Here is a 26,076-nt window from a genome sequence, read left to right on the forward strand (position 1 = left end):
AAAAAAAAAAAAAAAAGAAGCTAATGAATCAATTTTTTTTCCCTCCTCAGATTGCTGTTTCATCACACATCAGAGTAACACGTTCTAAAAACATTTATTCTCTTGAGATTCAAAATGCAGCGGTGAGTGACACTGGAAAATACACAGTTAAAGCAAAAAATTACCATGGACAGTGCTCTGCTACAGCATCTTTGACTGTACTCCGTAAGTTTGTTCTCTGGGTCTTGTGTTCGGACTAACTGCACCTTTTTCCTGTAGTGTGTCCACTAAAATGATTTAGGATAAAAGCCCCTGGTAATGTTTCTATTCTTTTGTATATTACATAAAGAGAATGAAAACAGCATTAGAAATCATCTTACCGCTCACCAAGATTTATTACAACAATAGATGCATGTTAACGGAAAGCCTTGAGCATTCCTTCTGGGATGACTATGTTGAAGACCTTGGTGCTGGCAATGAATTACTCTTCTCTCATTTAATAACAGAATCTGTTCCAATACAATAAAGTAATTCCACAGTTTAAAAAAACCAAACAAACAAACAAGAAAAACATATACAGTAACTCAGCCATAACTGAACTGGGTTTAGTATTTTATTGGCTGGACTATATCCCAGTTCCTAGCATCAAGGGGTTGCTATGATTTGCTTGTATGACTCTGCTTGTGTTTAAAGGAAAATTGCAGTGATTGAGTTTTCTGTTGCCTTTTAGTTACAGAACAATGCAGTGAAATACAGACATTCCTATGCTGTGCTTGCAAGAATTTGAAAGTGTTTCCCAGATTCTACCAAAATTAACTGCACACAACTTCTCAGTGTCTAATTCTAGTGATTGGTCTAATAGGAAACAGTCTGTGATGACTTGTTTCTTCCTTCTTGTCTCCCTCAAGCTCATACATTTTATTAATAGTTTCATTTATAAATTACTGCTTGTGATTTGGACATCTTGAGACAAATGACTGTAATTACTTTTACATTCCACTACAGATTTTTATTGAAAGCAAACTATGCTGTCTCTTCATTTCTGTATAATTAACCACAGAGAACTGCATGACTTGTTTGTTAATGTGACATTATTGGTTTTTCCTTCTATGTTTGCGATGCTCTCCAGCTCTAATTGAAGAACCTCCAAAAGAGGTAGTATTGAAGACAAGTGGCGACACAAGCATGCACGAAAGTTTTTCTTCTCAGTCCTTTCAAATGGCTTCTTCTAAACAAGAGGCTTCATTCAGCAGTTTCAGCAGTAGCAGCATGACTGAAATGAAATTTGCAAGCATGTCTGCCAAAAGCATGTCCTCCATGAAAGAATCTTTTATAGAGATGAGCTCCAGCAGTGTTATGGGGAAATCTAGTATGGCTCAACTGGAGAGTTCAACTAGTAAAATGCTTAAATCAGATCTGAGAGGTGAGCAACACAATTACCAGTAGAGTTAGTGCTTCATTAGTGCTGTAGTTCTCACAGTAAACCTGCTGCATGGCTTGATGGAAACAGACTAACTTGTTATTTCTTCTCTTTTGTAAAGGAGCACCACCCAAAATTGAAGCTCTCCCATCCGATATCAGCATTGATGAAGGGAAAGTTCTCACATTATCTTGTGCCTTTTCGGGTGAACCTGCCCCTGAAATAACATGGTACTGCAGAGGGAGAAAAATTACCAGTCAGGACCAGCAAGGCAGATTTCATATTGAAACCAGTGAAGATCTAACCACCCTGATCATCATGGATGTCCAGAAGGACGACGGTGGACTTTATACCCTGAATTTAGGAAATGAATTTGGCACTGATTCTGCCACTGTGAATATTAATATTCGATCAATTTAGAAAGCTTGATCTGCATTATTTACACTTGTCTTTTTACAAGTGATTCATATATGGACTGAAATATCTGATCTGTAAATATATAAAAAAAAAAAAAAAATATTTTTGTACCTACCTGAACAAGACAAAGTCCAGAGCTATACATAATGACTTATAGTCATTACTGACCTAGGAATTTTAAACATTTTTTTCACTGACATGTACATACTGTATATAGCCGATGCTAACGGTTATGAAGTTTTGTACCATTTATTTTATGACATTTTGAAACGTAACTTTTGGAACTAACAGTTGGTAGGAGAAAGTTTCTTAGCAAACGACTACCCTGCTCAACATTTAACTACTTTTTGTGCCTCAACTCATTGTTGATGTCTAAGAATGCCTCAACAGGTAGAGACGCTCCCTGTTGAAGATTACCTACAAGATGATACTGTGCATAGTATTTCATACATGCACACATACCTACATTGAATCAGAAATGTAAGGCATTGGTGATGTTTGCAATTACCCTCCTGTAAGCATTGCTTTAATGTTTTACATTGGATCTGATTATGTCATAATTTCCATACCTGACTGACAATTTTTGGACAAAGTGCAAGCGGCCAGCACTTTGTCCACCCACTATCTGTGTACTGTTTCTGACATACTGACTACCTGAATAGCTTTTAAAAAGTAACATCACCTGGCCATCCCCTTAATCAACAAAGCTATTTAGGTACTCAAGTGCAGCAGCAGTACCCCCTCTCAGAGGTTCATAGGGTGCAGTGATTGAGTTTGTGTGGTAGTATTAGACATCCAGTAGTGAATTCCGGGCAACTAAGCAATGAACCACAGTTTGCAAACAAACTGTTGTTACAACATCAAATACTGCCCTACACTTCAATTTGCTTTAGCTCTCCCAACGTAGTAATAGATCTTGTTAGCTGTTGAACCTCGAGATAGAATTGTTCATTTAAAATAAAGCATGCTTTCAGCACCATAAAGCCTATGACTCCCTGTTATTTATTATGCTCTATTTTTACAGTTCCTGTGTTACACTACAGAAAAAAAGAGTCGCTGGAAAAAAAAAATAAATACTAGGTTGGTTTGCAATTCTCCAATTTAAACCAGGTAGCCACCTATCAGAAAGAGCCTGGCCACCACTAAGTCAGTCAGTAAGAGCATTATGCCCCTCCTAGTATCCATCTGCTAAGTAAATTTCCAGACCTTCATCTACACAGATAATTGCTTGCTCTCTCCTCTTTATAGCTTGTCTCTACTGAAAGTGGTTGAAAAAGTGCCACCTGCAAAGCCAGCAGTTGGCAGCTGCAACTCCCTCTGCTCTGGAGACTCCACCTGAGTACTGCATCCAGTTCTGGAGCTTCTGTTACAGGAAGGATCTGGACATGCTGGAACATATACAGAGAAGGGCTATGAGGATGATTAGAGGGCTGGAGCACCTCTCCTATGAGGACAGACTGAGGGAGTTTGGGCTGTTCAGTCTGGAGAAGAAAAGGCTCTGAGGAGACCTAATTGTGGCTTTCCTGTATCTTAAGGGGGCCTACAAGAAAGCTGGCAAGGGACTTTTTAGGGTGTCAGGTAGTGATAGGACTAGGGCAATGGAGGAAAAAAAATAGAAATGGGTAGATTCAGATTGGATGTTAGGAAAGAGTTCTTCACCACGAGGGTGGTGAGCTGCTGGAACAGGTTGCCCAGAGAGGTGGTGGGAGCTCCACCCCTGGAGGTTTTTAAGGCCAGGCTGGATGTGGCTCTGAGGAACCTGATCTAGTGTGAAATGTCCCTGCCCATGGCAGGGAGGTTGGAACTAGATGAATTTCAGAAGTGGTATGTTTTTGTTCAGGACAAAGTCTGGACTTTTTCACTGATAAAACCAGAAAAATTTTTAAACAATCTTAAAGATGAAAGAGTTTAAGCCTACATATTTACTCCTCAAGGAGGAGAGGGAAAAAAAAAAAAGTTTTTAATAAAGAACATCTTTAAAGCATTTAAAGGAAGAAAAGAAGAAGAAAACTCAGTTGGTAGCACATCAGACCCTTAATGGGGAAGGTCGTGAGTTTAAGCATGCAGTAGGCAGTAGTGTCCTCCTTAGTCTAGTCATGAGGTCTGTGGTGACCGGTTGGACTCTATGATCTTTGAGGTCCTTTCCAACCTTAGGAATACTGAATACTGAAAAATATCAAGAAAAACATCTAATATAACGAGAAGTTATCAAAACCCAACAAATGAGACACAAAGGCACTCAGGAGTAGCCTTTGTTAACCAACAGCGTTTGTACATAGAAATGTAGTGAAGTCAACACTAAAAATGCACTAGTCAGAACTGATAGCAACACGCAGCACCTGCAGATCTAAGCATGGAATCTTCTCCTGTAATGCTACTGGAAACTTCGTCTTCCATGACCTCTACTGAGTCTGGATACATTAATGTGGTCAAGAGGAAAGCACACTGGTGCGGCAGTGTACGTTCATTCTGCCTATTATTTTAAATAAAAAATGAGCTATTAACATTTCAAACAGATTCAAATCACATATTGAAATTTTTAACTGTGCAAGCTGAGATTACCTGTATTTAAAGCTAAAATTTTATTGTACTATATAACTGAGTTCATAAAAATATCTGCCACTAATGTGTTAAGGCATTTAGACTTCTTGGGTCCTGATGCACAAGTAAAAACACTTCAACAAAGCTTTGTGAGCTATTCTATAAATTCTACTGTAGGCTAATATACTCTCTATCCTTTTACATTTGGCAGCCTGAGAAAAATAACTGTAATGGTGGATAGCCACAACAACACTGAGACTCATTTTACCACTAGCAGACAAGAAATCTTAGTCTTAACATCGCATTTCAATTTTTACTACCATCTCCATTTTCAACTTATTTTCCCTTTAAGTGGAGACAGAACCTTACATCTAATAGAATAGTAAATCTTCTCATGGTCATTTGCTCTTTCCCTCTTCCACTGGAACATGTCATAGTACTAATAGAAGTGGTACAAAGAAGAAAGGGTAACAGAGAAAATAAGGTACTCTGACATGTCAGTATGAGTCAGTGAATGCAAAAATAAGTCAGACCAGTGTAAGGTAATTATGACCAGCTGCTGCAATTGTAACAAAAGCTCTGTGGAAAATGCTTAAGCAGCCAAGAAAGCGCACTGAGAAAAAGAAGTTACAGAACTAGCCAAACCAGTATTTATCACAAGGGAATATAAAACACAGAAAAGAAGACATTCTTAAATCCTGTCTCTCTGCAGGATTTAAAGTATTACCTTTAACATCTGTAACTTATTTACAGTCTCAGAGATGCCTGTTTGCCCTTCGCTTTGAAAAAAATGAACCAGGCCTGCATTTATTTTGTTTGAAACACATCCAAAGATACAAGGTTCTGCTCTCATGCATGTTTGTTACAAAAGCCAGGATATGGCAAGGTGGGTACTGGTTCATAAATAGCCATAATGGCAGTGCCCCACCGTGAAGGGAAACACAAAACCACCACCATACTGTGAAGCAGAGAAAGAGCATGACTTCATAGTATACATATATATGTAGTATACATACACTATATATATAGAGTGTATATATAGTGTGTGTGTATATATATACACACACATAGTATATATAGAGTATGTATATATAGTGTGTGTATATATATATATATATGACTTACCATACTCTCTTGCAAAACATTCTGGATTGTTCATCCAGACTTAACAAATACCAAAATTCTACGTAAATTGAATTCCTAAATGACACCTCCCAATCACCACTGTGTGTAACAGAGAACTCGGTAACTAGAGTGATCATTTCCACCTGAAGAATAAACACATACCACATATATTTAGGTGACAAACATTATGTTTGTTTTTTTTAAATGGTTTCAAATTGATCTCTTCACAAGCAAGTGAAATAAAAAGAGATACAAATTACATTTTATGTTGAGGTTCAGCTCCCAGTTTTCACCAGAAAGAACAATGATACAATTAGGTATTGGTGCAGAGTCCCCTAAACTTGAAAATGTAAGAGCATCCAGGGTTTTTTTTTCAGTCTTACTACACATGGATCATCATGATTCAGCCAAGTAAATACCAGCACTGTCAGAAGTTATTGTCTCTCAATGTCAGGAGTATGATGGCATAGCATCTTCACAGATTTCAATGAAATACATTTTAGGATTTCACCACAAAGCTAGTCACAGGTATATATAAAAAGGCAGATTTAACTTTAGCAGGAACATGACACAGATGCAAAAGCTATCGGTCCAGCTTTAGTGTCACAGAGAAACCCAAACCAGTGCTGAAGTCATTACCTGCAAGTTTGTGCTTGAACCTTATTATTACAACTTTTGTCTAAACAATCCTATCTGCAGCAGTATTTAAAATTATTTTTTACTACATGCTCGGAGTTCTTTTTACACAACATGGTTTCCAAACTATTTTCTCTGTAGCTGTTCAAAGCCAGAAAAAGGTAATAGCTAATGTGACATGCACTTAACACTTTACAAGCTGGCAGAAACCTCAGTGAAACTTCAAAAAGCAGCCATAAGATGGCATATGATTCAAAACAATACTCTCATTGCAATACAGAGTTTACATCTCTGAACATCATCTTTAATACTTCATTTTACAATTGTTATGTCATACAGAATATATTAAAACATTCAGGGAAAAAAAAAAAGTACAAGCATGTGTGGGGCTGATACACATATGCAAATGCTTCTTGCAGGAAAACTGACAGAACTGAGCACAAGTGACAGCTCTGACCTGGTATCCACAAACAATTTTACTTGTACAAACCACTCCATTCAACCCTGACAATGGTTTACAAACTGGCATTTTATGCATGGGCATGTGTTTTTGGCCCCTTTTTGATTTCAATAGATCAACATTCCAGAAATTTATAAGGAAAGCTTACATTCCATTCCCATCTGTCTTTACCAGCCTGCTTCAAAGCCACCAAATTATTCATATACACAAGAGGAAGACTAGTTAAACCAATTTAAAGGAGATTGGAGTACAAAACCAGATTTTGGTATGTGCTTGAGTGCAAAAAACCCTGTACATTTATTTAACAATTGCGTAAATCAAAAACAGTAGATGGCTTGCTTAAAGTGCTCTACAGCTAAGACTTCATAGACCAAGTTTATCCCTAAATGAATACCTAAAAAGTTCCCCCCAAAATTTACAACACTAACATCAACAACCCTATGGACCAAGGTGCTAGTAGGCACTGTTATACTATATCACTCATTAATTATTAAGAGTTAGACCCAGTCTCACAGTTCACAAAAATTTACACTGATGCAACTGAGCATAAAATCCATCTCCTGCTGTATACTATCCTTCAGTGATAAAAAGGAGTTGCAAAAAAAGAGCTCCCTTTTGTACAAATACATCATAAATAAAATAGGTATAGATACAAATATTCATTACACTTAACGGTCTAATATTTCAGCTCTTGCTTTCATAATATTTTGTTAAAAGCACATCTTGAGTGAGCAGAGTAAGTTTTAACAGTGCTGTATTAGCTACTTGCGATGCTGTACACCCCAGAAAATTTATGCACGCCGTGAAGCCTTTAGTAGATCTTTAGTAGTGAAAGTAGGTAGAAATTGATGCAAAAAAGAATAAATAAATAAAAATTATTAAATATTCAATGTTTGGTACAAATGCTTCATATTAAGTTATTTTTATACATTTATTTAGAAAAATACACTAAATATTTCTACTTTCATTGGCTAAAAATAAGGACCGGATTATGTATATCCTTGTGTGTTTCAAGAAGGCAATGTCAATTACCATCAAGCTGCTAGAGTAGACCCATTAGTGCCCATGCAACAGCCCTCACACAGGCAAAAATACCAACTGCAGGGCTAATCATAACTCCTTCTGGATGACCTGGTACACATGGCCAAATGGCCCATGGCACAAGCTGTATTTTCTCAAAAAAAAAAAAGACACCTTTTTGCTGAAGTTTATAACCTGCAGGTTTGCTGATGTATCAGTTAGACCTTCACACTTCTTAAAAAAAGCTACATTTACAAAAGCAGATGCTTATCTGTTAAGCCATCATTTGTTCCAAAAAACACACATTCAGACAGTGAAATATTAGGAAAATACTCTTGCAAATAAACTGTATAAAGATAAAATACACTTCAAAGATAGTTTTTATGTTATTCTATAAAGTGCAGAAATCCTTCTAAAAAGGGAAATGACTACTTCCTATAACAACAGTATAATTACAGCAGCTTTTGCATAGCATTATCTATAGAAAATTGAATACTTTCAGTTTCTTCAGGAAGAAAAGGATGAAAGAGTCTCTTCCAGTTCAGATCTTTCCTTTGATACTAATCTATTTTCTTCAGGAATGGTTGATGATACCAGATCTCCATTGACAGCACTTCTAGAACAGTGAGCAGATCCTATGAAGATTTAAGTATTTTATGTAAGTAAGTATTTACTTTTTAACCCAAAAAATTTTCCCTAAAGATTTCAATTAGTATCATGCCTAAGAATGACAAATAGGAAGCACAGTCATTCAACATAAATCAATTAATTTTGAAGGCCAGTCATTTCTGAGGGGCAAACACTTTAAAGAACTGATGTATTGATAAGTATTCAATTAAAATATTTTTTATTATTAAAATCCAACAGATGGCTTCTTGCAAGTTGAGTATTGCTAGGCTACCTGACAGGAAAGAGGAAGACTTAAGATAACTGGAAGGTAGCAGAGTACCTTCTAACACAGTAAAAAAGAAAACAAAATACTGAGTAACCAACACCAGAAGGTCTATGAGACAACAATGAGTTTTAGGAAGTTACACAGAGACATAGAATAAGACCTAAACAAAGTTTATTTGCTTGGGATACATGCTGGGCTGGTGAAAGGCGGGGGTCACCCTGCAACACGCAAGGATCATAGAACCAAAGAAATGATGTGAAAGTGCAAACACCAGTTTCAAGAAGAATGTAAACATTAGTGCCTCTGTGCTTGGCATGGGCTTTCAGCAATGCACAGGCCTCAGGTTTTTTCAATTCAAGTGAAGCACTGGGCACTCCAAAAGGAATCAAGACAAATCAGAACTAGTCAAGTTAAAAGTCTCCCTGAGAGGAATTAGGATGGAGTGAAGATGACAGGAAGATTCAAAAGGAAAAGCTACAGAAGAATTTGGTATGAAGTCAGTAGGCTCATCTAATCAGAAGGGAATGATACTATGATCATGACATCATCACATAATTATTTAGGTTGTTTTTATTTATTATTGTCAAGGCTGCACTCTTTCAGAACAGTGCTGTTCTCTACAAAAGGCAAGCAGCCACTGAAGTGAACCACCTTTCTGCAATGCACCAGGTGGGAATTACTCCCCACCACTCATAAGGATCAGAGAAAGAAAAATTTGTTTTGTGATAAACAAGCATGTGGCAAACAAAAGCACTCCATATCACTTACAAGAACATAGTACATCTGTCCCTTCATCCCTTTTCTGGTTGTGTCTCTATCATGCCAGTAGTCCCACTGATTTCTGTACAACTACTCCAGCTTTAAGATCCTTTTCAACGCAAATGAAAGCCAGGAAAAAGCAGCCACACAGTACCCAATTGCTTTGATTTATAATATAGGAATCTTACAACCAAAACTTTGCACAAGAAACCTCTTTTCCTTGTGCTGCATTAAACAACTACTCTACATAGACATAGAAAGATACAAAAGAAAACTTACTCTGAGAATCTTCAAAAGGAGTATCGCTGCAAGACTCTGTATCAGAGCACGTTCTTCTGCGCCGCTGTGAAAATCTATGAACAGATGAAATTGGTTCTTTTATGGTGTGATTATTCCTAGAAAAGAAACAAGATCTATTAGTAGACAAATCTGTAATAAACCACAAACTATATACTTCAAAATTATTTTGGTGCTTAGCCTGAACTGTTAGTCCATATTTTTCACCGTACTAAAAGTGGCAGTCAACAGAATATTCTTAATTTGTAAAACCGCAAAGCCTCTACACTGAAATAAAAATGTAATACAATCTTTCCATGAAAAAATATCTTGAGAATGTGAAACACTAACCCCAAAAGAATGTTAGCATATCAAGTTCCATGTGTAATTTCATGAACTTGTCAGAATAAACCATTTGCACAAAGTTTCTACCATGAAGAAACTTTAATAGCATGTTAGAAACAGCAGCTGTATTATTTGCCACCCATGTTGATAGCCTGCATCTTCAGTTTTCAAAATTAGATCAATCTATGACTTATTGTTTTTTTTATTCCAAATAACCAATTCTCCCATTTTGATTTTAATGCCAGCAGGTTCAGGGATGTTTTCTGAGACATAAGAAAAAAGCTTAGTAAAACATAAAATTACCTATCTGAATAGCAAGGACCAGGGTGACTTATGGAACGCTTCATCTAGAGGAAAAAAATAAAATAAAAATGCAACAAACCACAGCAAAAATGTCACAAACTACTTCAGAATAATATGCATTGTTATATTAATTGTTCCTCTATTTATAATCTATACAAAGACAGAGGACATTTTTTTAATGAAAAGCAACCATTTTTAGTTAAAAATTTAACTACACAGAAATAGTTTATTACAAAACATACTACCTACTTTCTATGGAATTCATTCTCTCTTGCCCCCAAGTTATTCATAGAGCCATTTGTTAATTGCTATGACACAGAAATAAAGAGATTTTCCTCTACCAAATGCCAGCTTAAAGTTCCCTATTACACAATAAAGCCAAATTGTGTCTCCTGTTTCCTTGTGGTTCTTCTGGTATCACTGTCAAAGCTCTATGCATACCATAGAAAGTTCTTAATTAAAATTAGTAATGATCAGTTTTGTAAGTAAACTGATCAACAAGGTAAGAGATATGAGTGCAAAGAAGAGGATTCTCATAACAAAAACCCCCAATACACTCCAACTTAGATACTACACATATAATTAAGATGACATTCAGGATGATTCCATATACACTGTCCCTCTAAGAGAAACAATCAGTAGTGAAGAGTTACACAAGTAATATCTTGACCATTATTCACATTCTTTTGTTAATGACAGGCACATTAGAATAGAATAGGAATAGAATAGGAATAGAATAGGAATAGACCAGACCAGGTTGGAAGAGACCTTCAAGATCATCACTTCCAACCTATCACCCAACACCACCTAATCAACTAACCCATGTAACCAAGCACCCTGTCAAGTCTCCTCCTGAACACCTCCAGTGATGGCAACTCCACCACCTCCCCGGGCAGTCCATTCCAATGGGCAATCACTCTCTCTGTGTAAAACTTCCTCCTGACCTCCAGCCTGAACTTCCCCTGGCGCAGCCTGAGACTGTGTCCTCTTGTTCTGGTGCTGGCTGCCCGGGAGAAGAGACCAACCTCTGCCTGTTTACAGCCCCTCTTCAGGTAGCTGTAGAGAGCAATAAGGTCACCCCTGAGTCTCCTCCTCTCCAGGCTAAGCAGCCCCAGCTCCCTCAGTCTCTTAACACAAGCATTATGACTCACATACACCAAAATACATGTTATCTTGTTGATGTGCTTCCAGCCATACAGCACTTCTCCAATTAAATGGAGGCAAGGTTGTGAAATTTTTAAACTCTGTGTACAGCTATTGTTTAAAAAATAAACAAAAAATCCCAACAAAACCAACCAATCAACCAAAACCCAGCTGAACTAGGGAAAAGTTAACCTTCACTCATTTGTGAGATAGTACATTACAACCTATCACACATGACAAATTGTTCTCATTATGTAAAGACTAGCAAACAGACTGTGAATGGGAAATTTTTGATTTATATTCCGGACCAGTACTGATGATAACAGTCAAGATTCCAACTGCTGACATCATAGCAATAGCATAGACTTCTCCCTCATCTAACCAACAATATGATACTTAAAAATAGTATTTTAAAATGTCTAAACCATTTGGACAGGTGATGGTGACACTGGAGAAACTAAAGGATCAGGATGAGGCAGCTGGAACATTTCTGGCTTGAACTTGGCATTAGCAATCTTCACACACTCTTCAAGTGTTGTGATAAATGTATTACATGTGGCACTAAGCAAGGAAGAAGCTTCATTCATGTTCTGAAAATAAATGAAAGCACAAGCATAAGCAAGAAAAAAAAGATGCAGATATAAAAGTCTCCCCCTAGTACCCATATGTACTAATTTCTCTCATTACCATTAAGAGCTTTCACTTCCTATTTTGCTTATTCAGATACACACCTTCCAATAAGGTTAATTTAAGCAAACAAGCATGATAGCATTGTAATTTTTTTCTGATATCTGAATTTAGTTAGGGTATTAGCCAACAATGCCAGTGTTTTCACTGCAAATCCTGCCTTGGAGTGACTAGCTGCTGTCAGAAGACCATTCAGAGAAACAAATGAACTGCAGCAGAATATGGGAATAGCTTCACTGATCTAGTGCAAGAAGCCTAAAGGTCAGTTTCATCTTGCCGTAAACCGAAACAATTTGCTATGTTGTGACTAACCATCAACATCTCGATTTGCCCTAAACGACAACAATGCTGTCCACACCCTGCTCAAGAACAGGGAGAATAAAGTTATTCACAATTTTCAATACTAAGATTCATTCAAAAGCAGAAATACTAGAATAATTCTACTTATGCATATTCAGACTCATTTAACAATACCAAAGGATTCCAATACCTCCCATACAAGGAAGTAAGGAATGGACAAATGTAAAAGTATAGATGTTCGGATTCGCCTTGGAGCAATGCTTTCAGGTTGTTTCAACTACTCTACCCATGACAGAGATGGGAAACAAGACAAATTATTAACTCACGTGGCAACTCTTCCAGCCTTTCAATCAAATGATTCATTAGCACAATTGCTTTCTAATGCATGTTACTATTACGGTTAAATCATCCAGATACTTGATGCACATATAATCACTGTTAGTGTTATAGATACACAAGCACTCAAAAATTGACCTTAGGTTAAATCTCCCAATGTCAGGGAGATGAAAAAGGCATAAGATGGCAACAGAAACTTGAGCTTTATTATATAATTAGGTTCTCCAACAGCATTCGAGACATACTGTACCTCAATGCTGGAAGGAGAGCGAGTCTCATCATAGTGAACAAATTCTTGTATCGTATGAACTTGCTGCATTAAAAGATCACAGTAGAGACGAAGTTCAGACATTTTGGTTTTAAGAGATTCATTGGTCTCACTTATTTCTAGTAAAAAAAAAAAAACCACCAAACAATTTATTATATACAATTTATGCAGACATTAATTTTTAAACACTTTTCATTTAAAGTTTAAATATCAATTAAAAAAACAAACATCAAACTTACTTAAGCTTTCATTTAATTTTGAGGAAAATTGGATTCTGCACTGAGTCAAGTGCTGTACTTGAAGCAGACAGTTTTGTACTTTTGGGTAACTGATGCTAATTTACTGACCACTAGAAAGAAGCACATTACCAGGAAAGATAAAGTTGAAATCCTTCTTAGCTGCAATGCAATGTAGAAAACATTCAGTGGATTAAAATTACACCCATCAGAGTGGCTGGAAATTATTACTCTGAGCTGTCTTAAGAGAAATCATTGCAACAAAAAACCCACCAAAAAACAGTAGTAACTAAAAAATTTTAAAAATCAAACCAGCAGAACTTACATGGATTCACAACAGCTACAAACAGTATGTTTGTTCCTGTAACAAGTCACTAGTACTTCAGCTTCTTAAAGATAGGTGACATCAATGAAAGTGACCTCTAATTCAAACATCAAGGGGGAATTTAACATGTTGATGACTAGAAATAATGACGGCTTACATTTAAAGACAATCATACTGGTTTCCCACCAAAATATTTGCACTATCATTATCTGAAACTGAGCATTTGAAAAACAGTACGATTGTATATGCTCTAAATAACATACATACCTTTTTCTTTTTTCGTCCTAGTATCTGCTAAACAGGCTTTTGCACTCCCCAGTGCTACCAGCCATCTTTGCCTTTCAGCTGCATTAACTGCTTTCATATAGAAATGCTGTTCTCCTGGGATGATTAGCTCCATTCTTGTGTTGTCTGTTGCATGAACTTTTGATAAAGGATAAAAACAAAACAATTTTTTTTGGGAGGGGAGTGGGGGCTGAGGGGAAAGACACAACCTCCCTACTCCCTCCCCGGCCCCAACTCAGCAACAATTATTTATTAAATACAGCAAATCACAAGTTACCACACCTAAATAAGAAATAGCCTAATGCTGCTCAACCCTTCTCCATAGGATGCCTTCAAGTCAACAGGTAGGAACACAAGAACAGTGGCCAGAATCAAGTACAACGGAGCTCCCTTTCTACATTAACAATATATTGTGCACAACTCTGCAGTAACTGCTGTACTACAAACCTGGTCTAAACAAGGCAAAATGAAAAGTTTTGTTGCAAGGACAAGTATTTAGAGGAGTAGGTTAAAAACTGAATGTGCCGTCTAGATGAAATCTGGCTTAATGTCATAGGATCATAGAATCAATAAGGTTGGAAAATACCTCAGAGATCATCATCAAGTCCAACCTAATACCTAACACCTCATGACTAACTAAGGCATGGCTTCAAGTGCAATGTCCAATCTGCTCCTGAATGCCTCCAGGGATGGTGACTCGACTACCTCCCTGGGCAGCACATTCCAATGCCCAATCACTCTGTGAAGAACTTTCTCTTTACCTCAAGCCTAAACCTCCCCTGGTGCAGCTTGAGACTGTGTCCTCTTATTCTGGCGCTGGTTGCCTGGGAGAAGAGACCAATCCCCCCCCTGGCTACAACCTCCCTTCAGGTAGTTGTAGACAGCAATAAGGTCTCCCCTGAGCCTCCTCTTCTCCAGGCTAAACAACCCCAGCTCCCCTTAGCCTCTCCTCATAGGGCTTGTGCTCGAGACCTCTCACCAGCCTCATTGCCATTCTCTAGAAACGTTCAAGTATCTCAATGTCCTTTTCAGTTGAGGGGCCCAGAAATGGACACAGGACTCAAGGTGTGGCCTCACCAGTCCTGAGTACAGGGACACAATGACTTCCCTACTCCTGCTGGCCACACCTATTTTTGATGCAGGCCAGGATGCCATTGGCCTTCTTGGCCACCTGGGCACACTGTTGGCTCAGGTTCAGCCAGCTGTCAACCATAAGAGTCATAGAACTGGTGTGGAAATATTTATAGTCTATTACATTCGATGCTACATCTTTAACTGAATACTATGCTGAGTTTCGTGTTGTCAACCACAGTTCCTCTGACCCATCCCCACTAGCCACAGATGCAGGAAACAGCACCAAATCCATTCTTCAACTATTACCTTTCCTTCATCAAAAGGCAATGACAAGCAAAAAGAATGCCTAGAATTGCCAAAAAGTAAGGATCTTCCACTTCACATGGTTTCAGCCATACCAAGGGAAAAATAACCAAAAAGGAGTTAGTACGTGAGAAATATTTGGTGGTCCATGTAATATATGAAGTCCCACTTTTTAATATGCAGGTACCCATATCACAAGCCCTGTCACCTGTGGGTATCTGGAAACAGGTCAAGAGTTGAAAGCAATGGACGGTTAAACAACACGTTGCTATTAGCCAAGGGGGTTGACCTACAGTTTAGAATATGCTACAGGCTAAACCCCCAGTCTGATACACAGCTGACTTAACTCCAACACATCTATCACCTATATATGTAGGTAGTGGCTAACAGTGACAAAAGTAAAAATGACTCAGGAAATCAAAAGACTGGTTTTTAAGAATCTCTTTTTTGGGTCACTTCTGCTGCTCTTCTGAAAAACTAGCATTCATGTTTCAGTCTCTCATCCCTGGTCACAAGAGGGAAAAAGCAGCAGAACTAAACAACTAGTCAAGGTAACTTCAAGCATAATCCATATGCATACAATTACTTAGAACAAAATGGAATGTGTGGCAGGTTCTAGACCTCAGAACAGAACTGTAACTGTCAAAACCATTCTGCTTTTGTCTTCATAATTCAAATTCATTATTCTTTGTGAACTATGGAGCAGCTGCATAGGAGGAAAAACTTGTAATACAAAATGTATCTTGGGTGACCTTTTCCATTTCCCTGGCTGATAAAATTTCCTCAGGCATAAATCTATTAATTCTTACCTTTTATTTCACACACAGCCATCTTTATACTTCCTTTGCTGCCTTTGCAAACATCATCCTGTGAATCATAGTATGACAATATCCCATTGTCTAAAACAAACCACCGAGGCTGCCAACCTAGTGAAATAAAAAACATGAAAAGGAACATTTAGTCTAATCAGTAACTACAAATTCAGCGCTTTGACTGTTAGAACTTTCATTAAAAATGCAAACACGCACACTAGTTAATCAACAACCTATGCAGTCTGAAGACCAGAGCCACCCTATAACTAGACTAGCATTATATGGATATTTGATTCCCATTCTTTTTGGATGTAACTATTTCAGTTCCCACTATATTCCATTATATGGCAAAAGAAAATTTTAGTTTAGCTGCCATGGAATCCTGTTTCAAAGGTTTCCTGGTTCCAATCCACTGGATATTGGGAGCATATTATCCCTTGACACTAAACTGCTTCACTTCTTGCTTCACTTACCCACTTTGGAATGGCAATAACTGTGTGGCCAAGAATGCAACATATTTGGTGACATGTTCCATGGTACTTCCCAACTGCCATTCCAACAGAGTAAGCTGCAGGCATCCAGCAGCAGTTTATTGTAACACAGAAGGCTTAACCAGGTACCAGACTCCTGAAAATCAGCTGAAGGCTTCATAATCATAGAATCATAGCATGGTCTGGGTTGGAAGGGAGCGCCAAAGGTCATCTAGTCCAATTCCCCTGCAGTGAGCAGGGACATTCTCCATTAGATCAGGCTGCCCAGAGCCTTGTCGAGCCTGATGGTGAACAGCTCCTAGGATGGGGCCTCAACTACCTCCCTGGGCAACCTGTTCCACCACCCTCATGGCGAAGAGCTTCCCTCCTAACCTAAATCTGCTCTTCTCAAATTTAAAACAATTGCCCCTCATCCTTTCACTATAGAGCTTTGTAAACAATCCCTCTCCAGCCTTCTTGTAGACCCTTTTCTGGTACAGGAAGGCTGCTTTATGTCTCCCCAGAGTCTTCTCCAGGCTGAACAACTCCAGGAGAGGTACCTGTTCCATCTCCCCGGATCATTTTCATGGCCCTCCTCTGAACCTGCTCCAACAGATCCAAGTCCTTCCTGTGTTGAGGGCACCAGAACTGGACTACTCCAAGTGAGGTCTTACCAAAACAAAGTGGCAGAATCACGTCTCTTGATCTGATAGCCATGCTTCTTTTCATGCAGCCTAGGATGCAAATGGCCTTCTGGGCTGCAAGCACACACTGTTGGCTCATGTCTGGCTTCTCATCCAGACCTTTTCCACAGGGCTGCTTTCTATCACCTCATCCCCCAGCCTCTACTGATAATGGGGATTGTTCTGGCCCAGGTGCAGGAACCTGCACTTGGTCGTGTTGAACCTCACGAGGTTGACCTGGGCCCACTTCTCCAGCTTGTCCATCTTGTTTTAATGCTCACATTAAATCACTACAAGTTTGAACACTAACACTAATTCAAGAAGTGTAAGGCCAAGCCCCAACACATCATGTCACAACTGCACAGTGTGGGAACAACAACATATAACTAGGTTTTTAAATTTACTAGCTGTAATGGTAAGCACTTGTGTCCTTCAAAATGCAGAGTGGTAACTACTAAGCAGATCCACACTGGGGTATAAAAACAGAATGAAAGTACAAACATCAAGGGATGCCAAATCCCCCAGGAAACATTTCAAACTCCAAGAGTGCATCACCACTTAAAGAATATATACAAACAGTCATGAAATGACTACTGAAAATGATGCTCTGTAAAACACATGTCAGAAATGCACCAATATTGTTTCTTTCCTGCTACAGTGTCTGGCAAAACATTGACTGTGCTGCCCTTATCTCCAAAGTGCGTGCACAGGTGCTAAGTTTCAACAGCCCAATTCTGATAAAAAGAAACCTTACAGGGTGATTATTTCAGTCCTGTATTATGCTGATAAAGAACAAAACCACCTCTTCCAATATGAAATTGGGAAGGAGACTGTTTGACAAAACATTTAACAATTTTGTACTTCACAAATGTTTAGATGCAGACTTATTGGGGGAAGGGAGGGAAATAGCTACATTTCTGGTTTGCTTTTATTATTAGAAGAAACTAAACGTTTTCTACAATGATTCAGAAACAATAACAAGTTCCTTTATTTCTACCATTAATGACAGCAAGTATTACATCTATTTCTGGCTAAAATAAAACCACAAAAACCCAACCAACCAACCAAAATCCCACAACCAAACTACAGCAGAGTAACAACAAAGTTGGTAATAACATTTTAAAATTTCAGGAATGTGATTTAAAATAAAAATAAATTGCTACCTATATGCTGGAAATTGCAGGAGTTCCTGACACCCTAGTTCTGAAACGGAAGAGCAGATTCTCTCAGCTGGGCAGCACAAACAGAAGGAAGGGTTCTGCAACTTGCTATTTTAGAGGACTACCAACTTTTAGCAGGTTAGCTGCATGTTAATTTAGAAGCCTGTTGTGTGTACAACGCTCAGAGGTACTATTATATATTTACTTACTCAACAACAGACTTCAAATGAGGAGTTCACATCAAACACCACAAGACCTCATTATCTGTGACCTTCCACCTTTTGTTACAGTAACATTTTTGGTCACATTAAAGTGACAATTTCCATTTTATTTTGAGAAGAAAGTTGTATGTACTATTTCCTATGTGTGTTTTACAGTATCACTAAGGTTGGAAGAGACCTCAAAGATCATCGAGTCCAATCTGTCACCACAGACCTCATGACTGGACCATGGCACCAAGTGCCACGTCCAATTTTCTCCACATTTACTGTGGAGTGACAAAACTCTCTTATCAAACGTCTGTTTAATTACAACGGTTCTTTCACTGGAAGGCCAGTATATCTGTAGATACACATTTGCTCTGTAAAATGCAAGATTACGCTCTGTATACTTCCCGGCAGCGCACACAATTCTTCTTGTGTGGCCCACATCTAACAAACTCTTGCAATTTCCAAAAACAGAGCATGCTGATACAGACCAGCATGAGTGCCAAAGAAGGAGAGGGCAAGCAAGATATTGTCAAAGCAGTCAAACGTGAGGCCTTATTAAGCATAGTATATGATCCAACTCTGATCTACTCAGGGGAGGTGGGATGGAAATTAGTCCTATTACAGTGTCAGAAGAAAAATCTGGTTTACCTTGACAATACCATCTAGGCACTGCTATCTCCAGAGGAAGGTGGTATCTCTATTACCACAAAGGGTGAGGCAAACAAAACCCCAGCTGTGAATGCAAATTCGGTGCATTTTTGTCTGCAGTACTAAAAATACATTTTGTAGACTTCGCCCAGAACTAGTTTATTAGATCATTTACAGGGTTAGCAGATGGGAGTACCAGACTCAAAAAACTGCCATCCAAAAGTAAATTAAAAGACAATTCAGACTCTTAATCACTTTTAAAAATAAAACAAAAAAAACCGTAATCCTAAAAATCTCCCGAAATGCCAAAAAGGTTACCTTCCAAGTTTGTATGCTGCAAATTAAAGCTTTTTCTGAGAGGAAAAGCAGGTGCAAGGAAAACTCCCATTGCTCAGCAGTTAGGAAAAAAAGCTTCAGACTGCGTTTCCCTGCAGCCTGCCCTACAGGAGACCCTGACTAACTCGGTAAGGACAAGGACTCGAGAGGTACGTCCATGGCCACCCAGTTCCCAGTAGGAGACCACGGGGACCGCGCACATCTGGCTGCAAGACCATCAGCGTAGGCACGAAGGGGCCCTGCCCGAGCGGGGCCCGCCGCCACCCCTCGCCAGAAGCGCGCGGGGAGCGCCAGCCCCCCGCAGCCACGCACCGCCCCCGGACCGGCCCCCGCAGCCGGCTCCGGGCGGCCTGCCGTGACAGACCCCCTGCAGCGACGTGGCTCTAAACACAAACGGTGAATAATTTCTCAGCCAGAACGTGGAAAACAGCCCCGGACTCAACCCGCAGAACGCCGCGACGCAGCAGCAGCGCCTCACGGACAAGGCCAAGCCCCCTCTGTGCGGCCGCAGGCCCCAGCAGCCGCAGCCCCAGCCCCCACCGCCCGTGCCCCCACTCCCAACCCTCCCCCCTCCGCCTACCTGCCAGGTAGTTGGTCCACTTGTACAGGACCCCCTCCATCCCTCAGAGCCCAGCGCCGGGCTGCATCCTCCTGCTCCGCCGCGGGGAAAGGGCGGCCGCCGCCGCGGGGATGGGCGCTCACCTCCTGTCCCCGCTGCCCGTACTCCCTGCGCACGCGGAGGCGGAGCCGCTCAGCTCAGGCACGGCGGCCCGTGGCGGCTCCGGCGGCGCCACCCGCCCCGCGGGGCACTCCGCATCTCCCATGCGCGCCGGCCCGCGCTGCTCGGCCCCTGCAAACCCAATCTCTCGTGGCTGTTTCCTGACGTCCTTTTCACTTCCTGAGCACACGGGGCCGGTCCGAAGAACCGCCCACTCTGCCGCTGCCTGGCCCGGACCCATTACCACGTCCGGGGGGAGTGCGACAGTGCAGGCTCACCCTCCCAGCCGGGCCGGGACAGTGCCACGCCAGCGGCCACCTCGAAACGACATGGGCCTCGGGCTGACCCTGCTTCTCCTGCCGCTGGCCCTACTAGCGGCCCCGGCGCAGGTCGACGGCGGCACAGCGGCAGCGGAGGAGGTTAAAGTAGAGGTGTTGCACCTCCCCGAGGTGTGCAGTCCGAAGAGCAAGAAGGGGGATCTGCTGAACGCTCACTATGACGGTTTCCTGGCCAGCGATGGATCCAAGTTTTACTGCAGGTGGGCCCGCAGGGCGCCGTGTAGGGTGGAAGGGAACGTAGGCCGTAGCCCCGCGGTGTACGTGGCACAGCCTGCCCGCCCCCGGGAGTAGTGGGTCCCGCTTACCCAGCTGAAGGGGCACGCAGGACTCGCCGTGTCCCCTCAGGCATGTAAGCAGTACCTTCTGCTCTCCTTAGTCGGCACAACCTGGGATCCATGCTCACCATTTTAGTAACTTCCTCCTATCTCAACCTTTATTTTTACTCAGCCAAGTGTTGAAGAATGTAGGTTTTAGCTAGGGTTAAGAGGGACTAGCAGTGAGGAAAGCTGCAAAGCAAAGTCATGCTTGAGACTGGTGGCCATCACCAGTGAAGGGGACCAACTGACCAGACACTGGGTCAAGCACCGAATATTTAAACTGGACAGAGTGGTGGGTGAGCACATGGTACTGCAGCAAAGATTGCCAGGTCACCCCAGCATACCCATGTGTGCTCCATCCCATCTCATCCTATCAGGCATTTTCACTTTCTACTAGTGGATCAATTCTAACACTCCTCCCAGGCTTCCCGCAGTGGCACCTTGTTTCTGGTGTGCAGTGTACACGATCAGAAAAGATTAGATGTCTTTGTAATGAATTTTTTTTTTCCACTTCGTTTTTTTGATTCCAAAAGGTTGCCCTGTAAACATCTCAATATTTGACAAATCTAGGATAAATATTACTACTCTATATTCTTCCACTTACATTCTTGTGTTCTAATAATCTACTATGTCTATACTATTAATTAAGAGTTGTTTTTATATTAAAAGCATATTAAAATCGCTACTACACACTCACATTTTTTTTTAATAGTCGGACGCAAAATGAAGGTCATCCAAAATGGTTCGTTCTGGGTGTTGGACAAGTCATAAAAGGATTAGATATTGCTATGATGAATATGTGTCCTGGAGAAAAACGGAAAGTGACCATTCCTCCGTCATTGGCATATGGAGAGCAAGGATATGGTAAAAAAATAGTTTTAATACTAAACCTTTTTTTTTCCTGTTTTACCTTTTCAAACCTACCCATTGTAAAGGATTGTAAGAATCCTATGCAGTGTAAGCAGTCCACGCCCAGGTGCATTAGAATTCAGCACATGGCACTTGTTTTTCCAAGTATTACCATAGTACAAAAAACTGACAGCCAAAGGAAGATCCTCATCATTATCAGCAATTTTTGTCTTAATCTATTATATTCTACTCATGTTTAGTTTCTATCACATAACTGCTACCTGCTTACCCTTTTAATGACATTCTGCATCTTCTCAGAAAACTGAAATGCAGTCCAGTGCATGCCACAGAATTAATCTAAGTAGAATTTAAAATACTGCTTACATTCTGGGTAGTTAATGGACTATATCATCACGGAATGGTAAGGGGTTGGAAGTGACCTCTGGAGATCATCTAGTCCAACCTCCATGCTAAAGCAGGTTCACCTAGAGCAAGTTGCATGGGAATGGATACAGACAGGCTTAATGCCTCCAGCAAAGGAGACTACAGTCTCTCTGGGCAGCCTGTTCCAATGGTCTGTCACCCTCAAAGTAAAGAAGTTTTTCACATGACTTACTATCACAGCACTAATGCTCACGGGTGCAGTCTACTTAAAAAAAATTTGCTGTCAGAATTATGTACAGGGGGTTTGCACTCTTAATTGTAGATAAATTCAGCTCTGACCTGCGTATAGTAGTTTATGTGAAAAGGTAGCTCCTGCTCAATAATAATTGCTTTGTATTGATACCATATGGGGATTCCATGCAAGAGTTGTCTTTCATACAATTCCATTCTAGACAGTGAAGTTTACTAGGAATAATCTTTTCCCCTTGAGCATAATGTTTAATGAGTAAGTCTCAGAACAATAAGAAAAAAAAATCTGACACAAACAAAAGTATGTTCTTTAATACTAGTGTTAACTGTTTGTTCTAGAGAGCACTTCAGGAACGTATTGTTTTCCTACAGCACACCTGTCCTCTGTCTCAGCATATTCCTGCATGCTGGGGAAGATGCCTGCTTAATCTTGAACTAGAAAAGATGCATGTGGCTTTCTAAATCTTTACATATCTTTCCTTTGTTGGTATGTATATTTGTAAACTACTGTCACTGAATTCTAGTATTGTATCTTTTCTAAGTAGTATATAAATATTATTTATATTCAGGTGTATTTAAAACTTCTACATTTTTATGGCTTGTAAGACTAAAATCTTTCTAACTCTGAAACCATTAATTTTTACTATGGATATTTCAGATGAGGAATGTAAACCTGTTTTGTTTATAAATAAGTAGATTATTTAGTTTTCTTTCCATTTGTGAAGAACAGGCACAAGCTTGAGATTGTATCCATATTTCAAGGTTACAATGTCATGCTCACTGGCTTTGGCTATGAATAAAAGCAACGTGCATGTTCACATGGTAATTTTATGCTGTATGATTTCTTGATTTTTTTAATTATTTTTTTTGGCTTTACTTTTAGACCTCATTACTTTGTTACTGTCTTCAGTTCCCTTTTTGCCAGATGCTTGATACAATGACTTGTGTGTATAGGCAGCAGGGTTTTTACTTCAGATATCAGAAAACATTTTGACAAAGGGATACTGAAGTCTAATATGGTTTGGCTCCGTAGGGAGTAGACAAAGTGTTCTAGTACATTTGTTGGTTGGTAGAGATTTTTTTTTTGGGGGGGTGGGGGCAGTTTGGTGGTTTTTTAGTGAATCACATTACTTCCATTCTATCTAATGAGATGTATATTTTAAACAATATTTTACTTAAAGCCCTTTAACCATCAGTATAATTCGTAATAAGTTGGGAAAGCCTGACATTGCCTTCTTGTTTTTTCAGACAGGAAATATATATGAGCATTGGTCTATTACTGTAACCTTTTAAGTCAGATTGCAGATACTTAATAAAAGCATACATCTTGGACTCAGTCTCACAATAAACCCCATAATTTGACAGTATGTAAAAGAGAACTTTAGAAGTACTTGGTTTTGAGGATAACACAAACCCTTTTCTTAATTTTTACAAGTACCTGAATTGATACGAGCAATATAATTTTGTTTCAGGGAAGTATATTCTTTGCAGATCTCTCTCAAAATTATTTATCTAAGACAATCTGAATCAATTTCCTGCCTAGTTGTGTAATACCTACATTTAGAGTTTAATCTTGAGTATTAGCTCAGCATTTTGTAATAATAAAAGATATTTTACATGTAAATTTGTCATGTGTGATTTCTGACCACAGTGTTTGTTTTCTTAAATGCTTTTTTTGTTCATTTATTCATAGCACAGGGTAAAATTCCACCCAATGCAACTCTGATCTTTGAGATTGAACTTTATGCAGTAAATAAGGGACCTCGCAGTGTTGAAGCATTTAATCAAATAGACAAGGACAGTGACAAGAAGCTCTCTCAACTTGAGGTAATATGATGGAACTAATTTGGAAAAAATAATGTATAAAACTATAGGTCTAGTTGCATCAGTGGTATCTTTACATGAGTTGCCTCTGCTACAGCTGATGTAAAGCTTCTGTATACTTACATAAATCACACTGTACAACATTGACATTTGCTTTGATCAATACATTAGTATGTTTCCCACTTGCTGGGAAGCAACTTTAGACATGTCTGCACTGGAGTCACAATAACTTATATATATGCCCCAGAATATATATATGTCCTTGAAGATCGCTGTTGAGTAAAGGCATAAAACCCACAATGGTTGGACTTTTGTCTTTTCTTCTAGATAAGCCAGTATTTGAAAGAAGAATTTGCAAGAGATGGCAAAAAACGTCATCCCTCAGTCCATGATGAAATCTTAGCTGATATATTTAAGAAGAATGACCACGATGGAGATGGTTTCATATCAGCAAAGGAATACAATGTCTACCAGCATGATGAACTCTAAGTACCTTAAAATTTTTTGGCTGTTTTCTGGGCACTGATTTTTAAATAATATTTTGTCACAGAATTTTTTGGTTTGCCTTTTTTTATATTGTCATCTTTTTATATCTCTTAAGGTGACTGTAAAAATCTTATTTTTAATGTTCAACTGATAAAATGTGCTAGATATTTCAAAAGAAAGAAATAAAATCAGAGAACACCATGATCTGCTATTCATGGTTCCTGTCTCATGCCCTAATTTACAGTATTGCTAAGTAGTTTTTCATTTTCTAAAATACAGATGAAAGTAATTTTTCTGTCCCATCAAACACACAAATACGGTTCCAGTACCTGTTGACACAGAGCATAACTGATGAATACTTCTCAACCCTCTGCAGAATAAAAGGGAAAAACAGAATCCTAGAAAGGTAACTGTTAACCCTCTTCAGGCTTCTAGGCTAGCTTCCTGAAGAATTGCCTGTAGCAAATTTAGCTATAAAAGGACTTAAAATAAATGAGCACTTTAAGGAATGTAAGGGTAAGCACACAGTGTTTTTAAAGCAATTTAAAATTATCTCTTTGTAATATTAGGCATCATTAGGTGTTCTTGAGAAAACAGTATCTTAAGTCAGTTTTTAAACTTTGATTTTGTAAAAGTTGTAAGTTAGCTAATTTCTTCAGCAGTACTAAGTTAAAAAATTATGTTTACATGATTTACTTGGAAGATGTGAAAGATGATAGGAAATACTCTCTTAAAAAGTAATTATTTGGGCATCATTCTGGTTTCACTTTGGAAAAATGCTAAGAAGCAATAGCTAATAGTATTTCAGGCTAGTTGACTGTTCTGCAAGTGTCATCAGAACACGTGCCTATCAGTTTTCTCATATCAAAAGCAATGGCTGTATTAATTTCCGTATGCAATAACTGTATGTACACAGTGAAAGTGGCAGCACACATGAAAAAGTTTCCATACCTGGGTTATCTTTATGTCCTGGTTTAAGTTAGAACAGAACTAATTCTACTCAGTGATTTTACTTTTCAGTCAAGGCCTGGGCTCTTTCTGAAGTTAACAGCATATGTCTGCTTCTAGAAGTGATAGCACTTGGTGTTTCTAGTGTCTGTTCTGCACATTGGTATGTCCTGGATTGAGCTAGAACAATCTTTAGATGATTCTAAAAGGTAGAAAACCATTTAAAAAATGTTTTCCCAGTTTAAAATAGCACAGTGAGAGCTTCAACTATGTATTAACCAATAGCATTCCCTATGTCAGTATTGGATGCTATTCTGTAGTGTCACACAAATTTCTGTGGTTATGATCTGCTAGTTAAGTCCTTTACCCCGATGTCTGGTTGGAAGGAGGTAGCTCTGTTAGTTCATAAGCTTCCAAAATATTTCCTGCTAAGCACTTTTTTTCCTAACACACAAAAGGTAGTCAGGAACAGTAGTGACCTAAAATACAAATGCAGATTCAGCAAACTAACA

General features: G+C 39.3%; 3 protein-coding genes across 31 annotated transcripts in view; 2 read left to right on the forward strand and 1 right to left on the reverse strand.

Annotated features, from left to right (window-relative positions):
* Nucleotides 1-2,799, forward strand: part of TTN (titin) — a 250,969-nt gene extending 248,170 nt beyond the window's left edge. For 27 of the 28 annotated variants that reach the window (XM_068138463.1, XM_068138485.1, XM_068138483.1 and 24 more), the window contains 3 exons: nt 51-204; nt 1,109-1,402; nt 1,521-2,799. In XM_068138463.1, coding sequence (XP_067994564.1) covers nt 51-204; nt 1,109-1,402; nt 1,521-1,819 — 747 coding nt within the window. In that variant the 3' untranslated portion in view covers nt 1,820-2,799. The remainder of the gene's footprint in view (nt 1-50; nt 205-1,108; nt 1,403-1,520) is intronic. The other variant, XM_068138479.1, reaches the window with a different exon arrangement.
* Nucleotides 2,800-5,487: 2,688 nt separating this feature from the next.
* PLEKHA3 (pleckstrin homology domain containing A3) lies at nt 5,488-20,160 on the reverse strand. 2 transcript variants are annotated; one of them, XM_068138501.1, is made up of 8 exons: nt 20,032-20,160; nt 15,943-16,059; nt 13,739-13,894; nt 12,893-13,029; nt 11,745-11,909; nt 10,177-10,220; nt 9,532-9,647; nt 5,488-8,233 (listed from the first exon to the last, which is right to left on the reverse strand). In XM_068138501.1, the coding sequence occupies exons 1-8, from the start codon at nt 20,069-20,071 to the stop codon at nt 8,106-8,108; spliced, it is 903 nt and encodes a 300-aa protein (XP_067994602.1). In that variant the 5' UTR covers nt 20,072-20,160; the 3' UTR covers nt 5,488-8,105. The 2 variants fall into 2 exon arrangements, with proteins under 2 accessions (XP_067994602.1, XP_067994603.1); XM_068138502.1 differs by lacking the exon at nt 11,745-11,909.
* On the forward strand, nt 20,073-26,068 carry FKBP7 (FKBP prolyl isomerase 7). The gene is made up of 4 exons (XM_068138500.1): nt 20,073-20,707; nt 21,537-21,688; nt 24,000-24,133; nt 24,458-26,068. The coding sequence occupies exons 1-4, from the start codon at nt 20,142-20,144 to the stop codon at nt 24,617-24,619; spliced, it is 1,014 nt and encodes a 337-aa protein (XP_067994601.1). The 5' UTR covers nt 20,073-20,141; the 3' UTR covers nt 24,620-26,068.
* The last annotated feature ends 8 nt before the right edge of the window (nt 26,069-26,076 follow it).

This window comes from Melanerpes formicivorus, unplaced genomic scaffold (genome assembly GCF_026170545.1).
Source record: "Melanerpes formicivorus ecotype bairdi unplaced genomic scaffold, bMelFor1.0.p_v2 SCAF_5, whole genome shotgun sequence".
Classification (NCBI taxonomy): domain Eukaryota; kingdom Metazoa; phylum Chordata; class Aves; order Piciformes; family Picidae; genus Melanerpes; species Melanerpes formicivorus.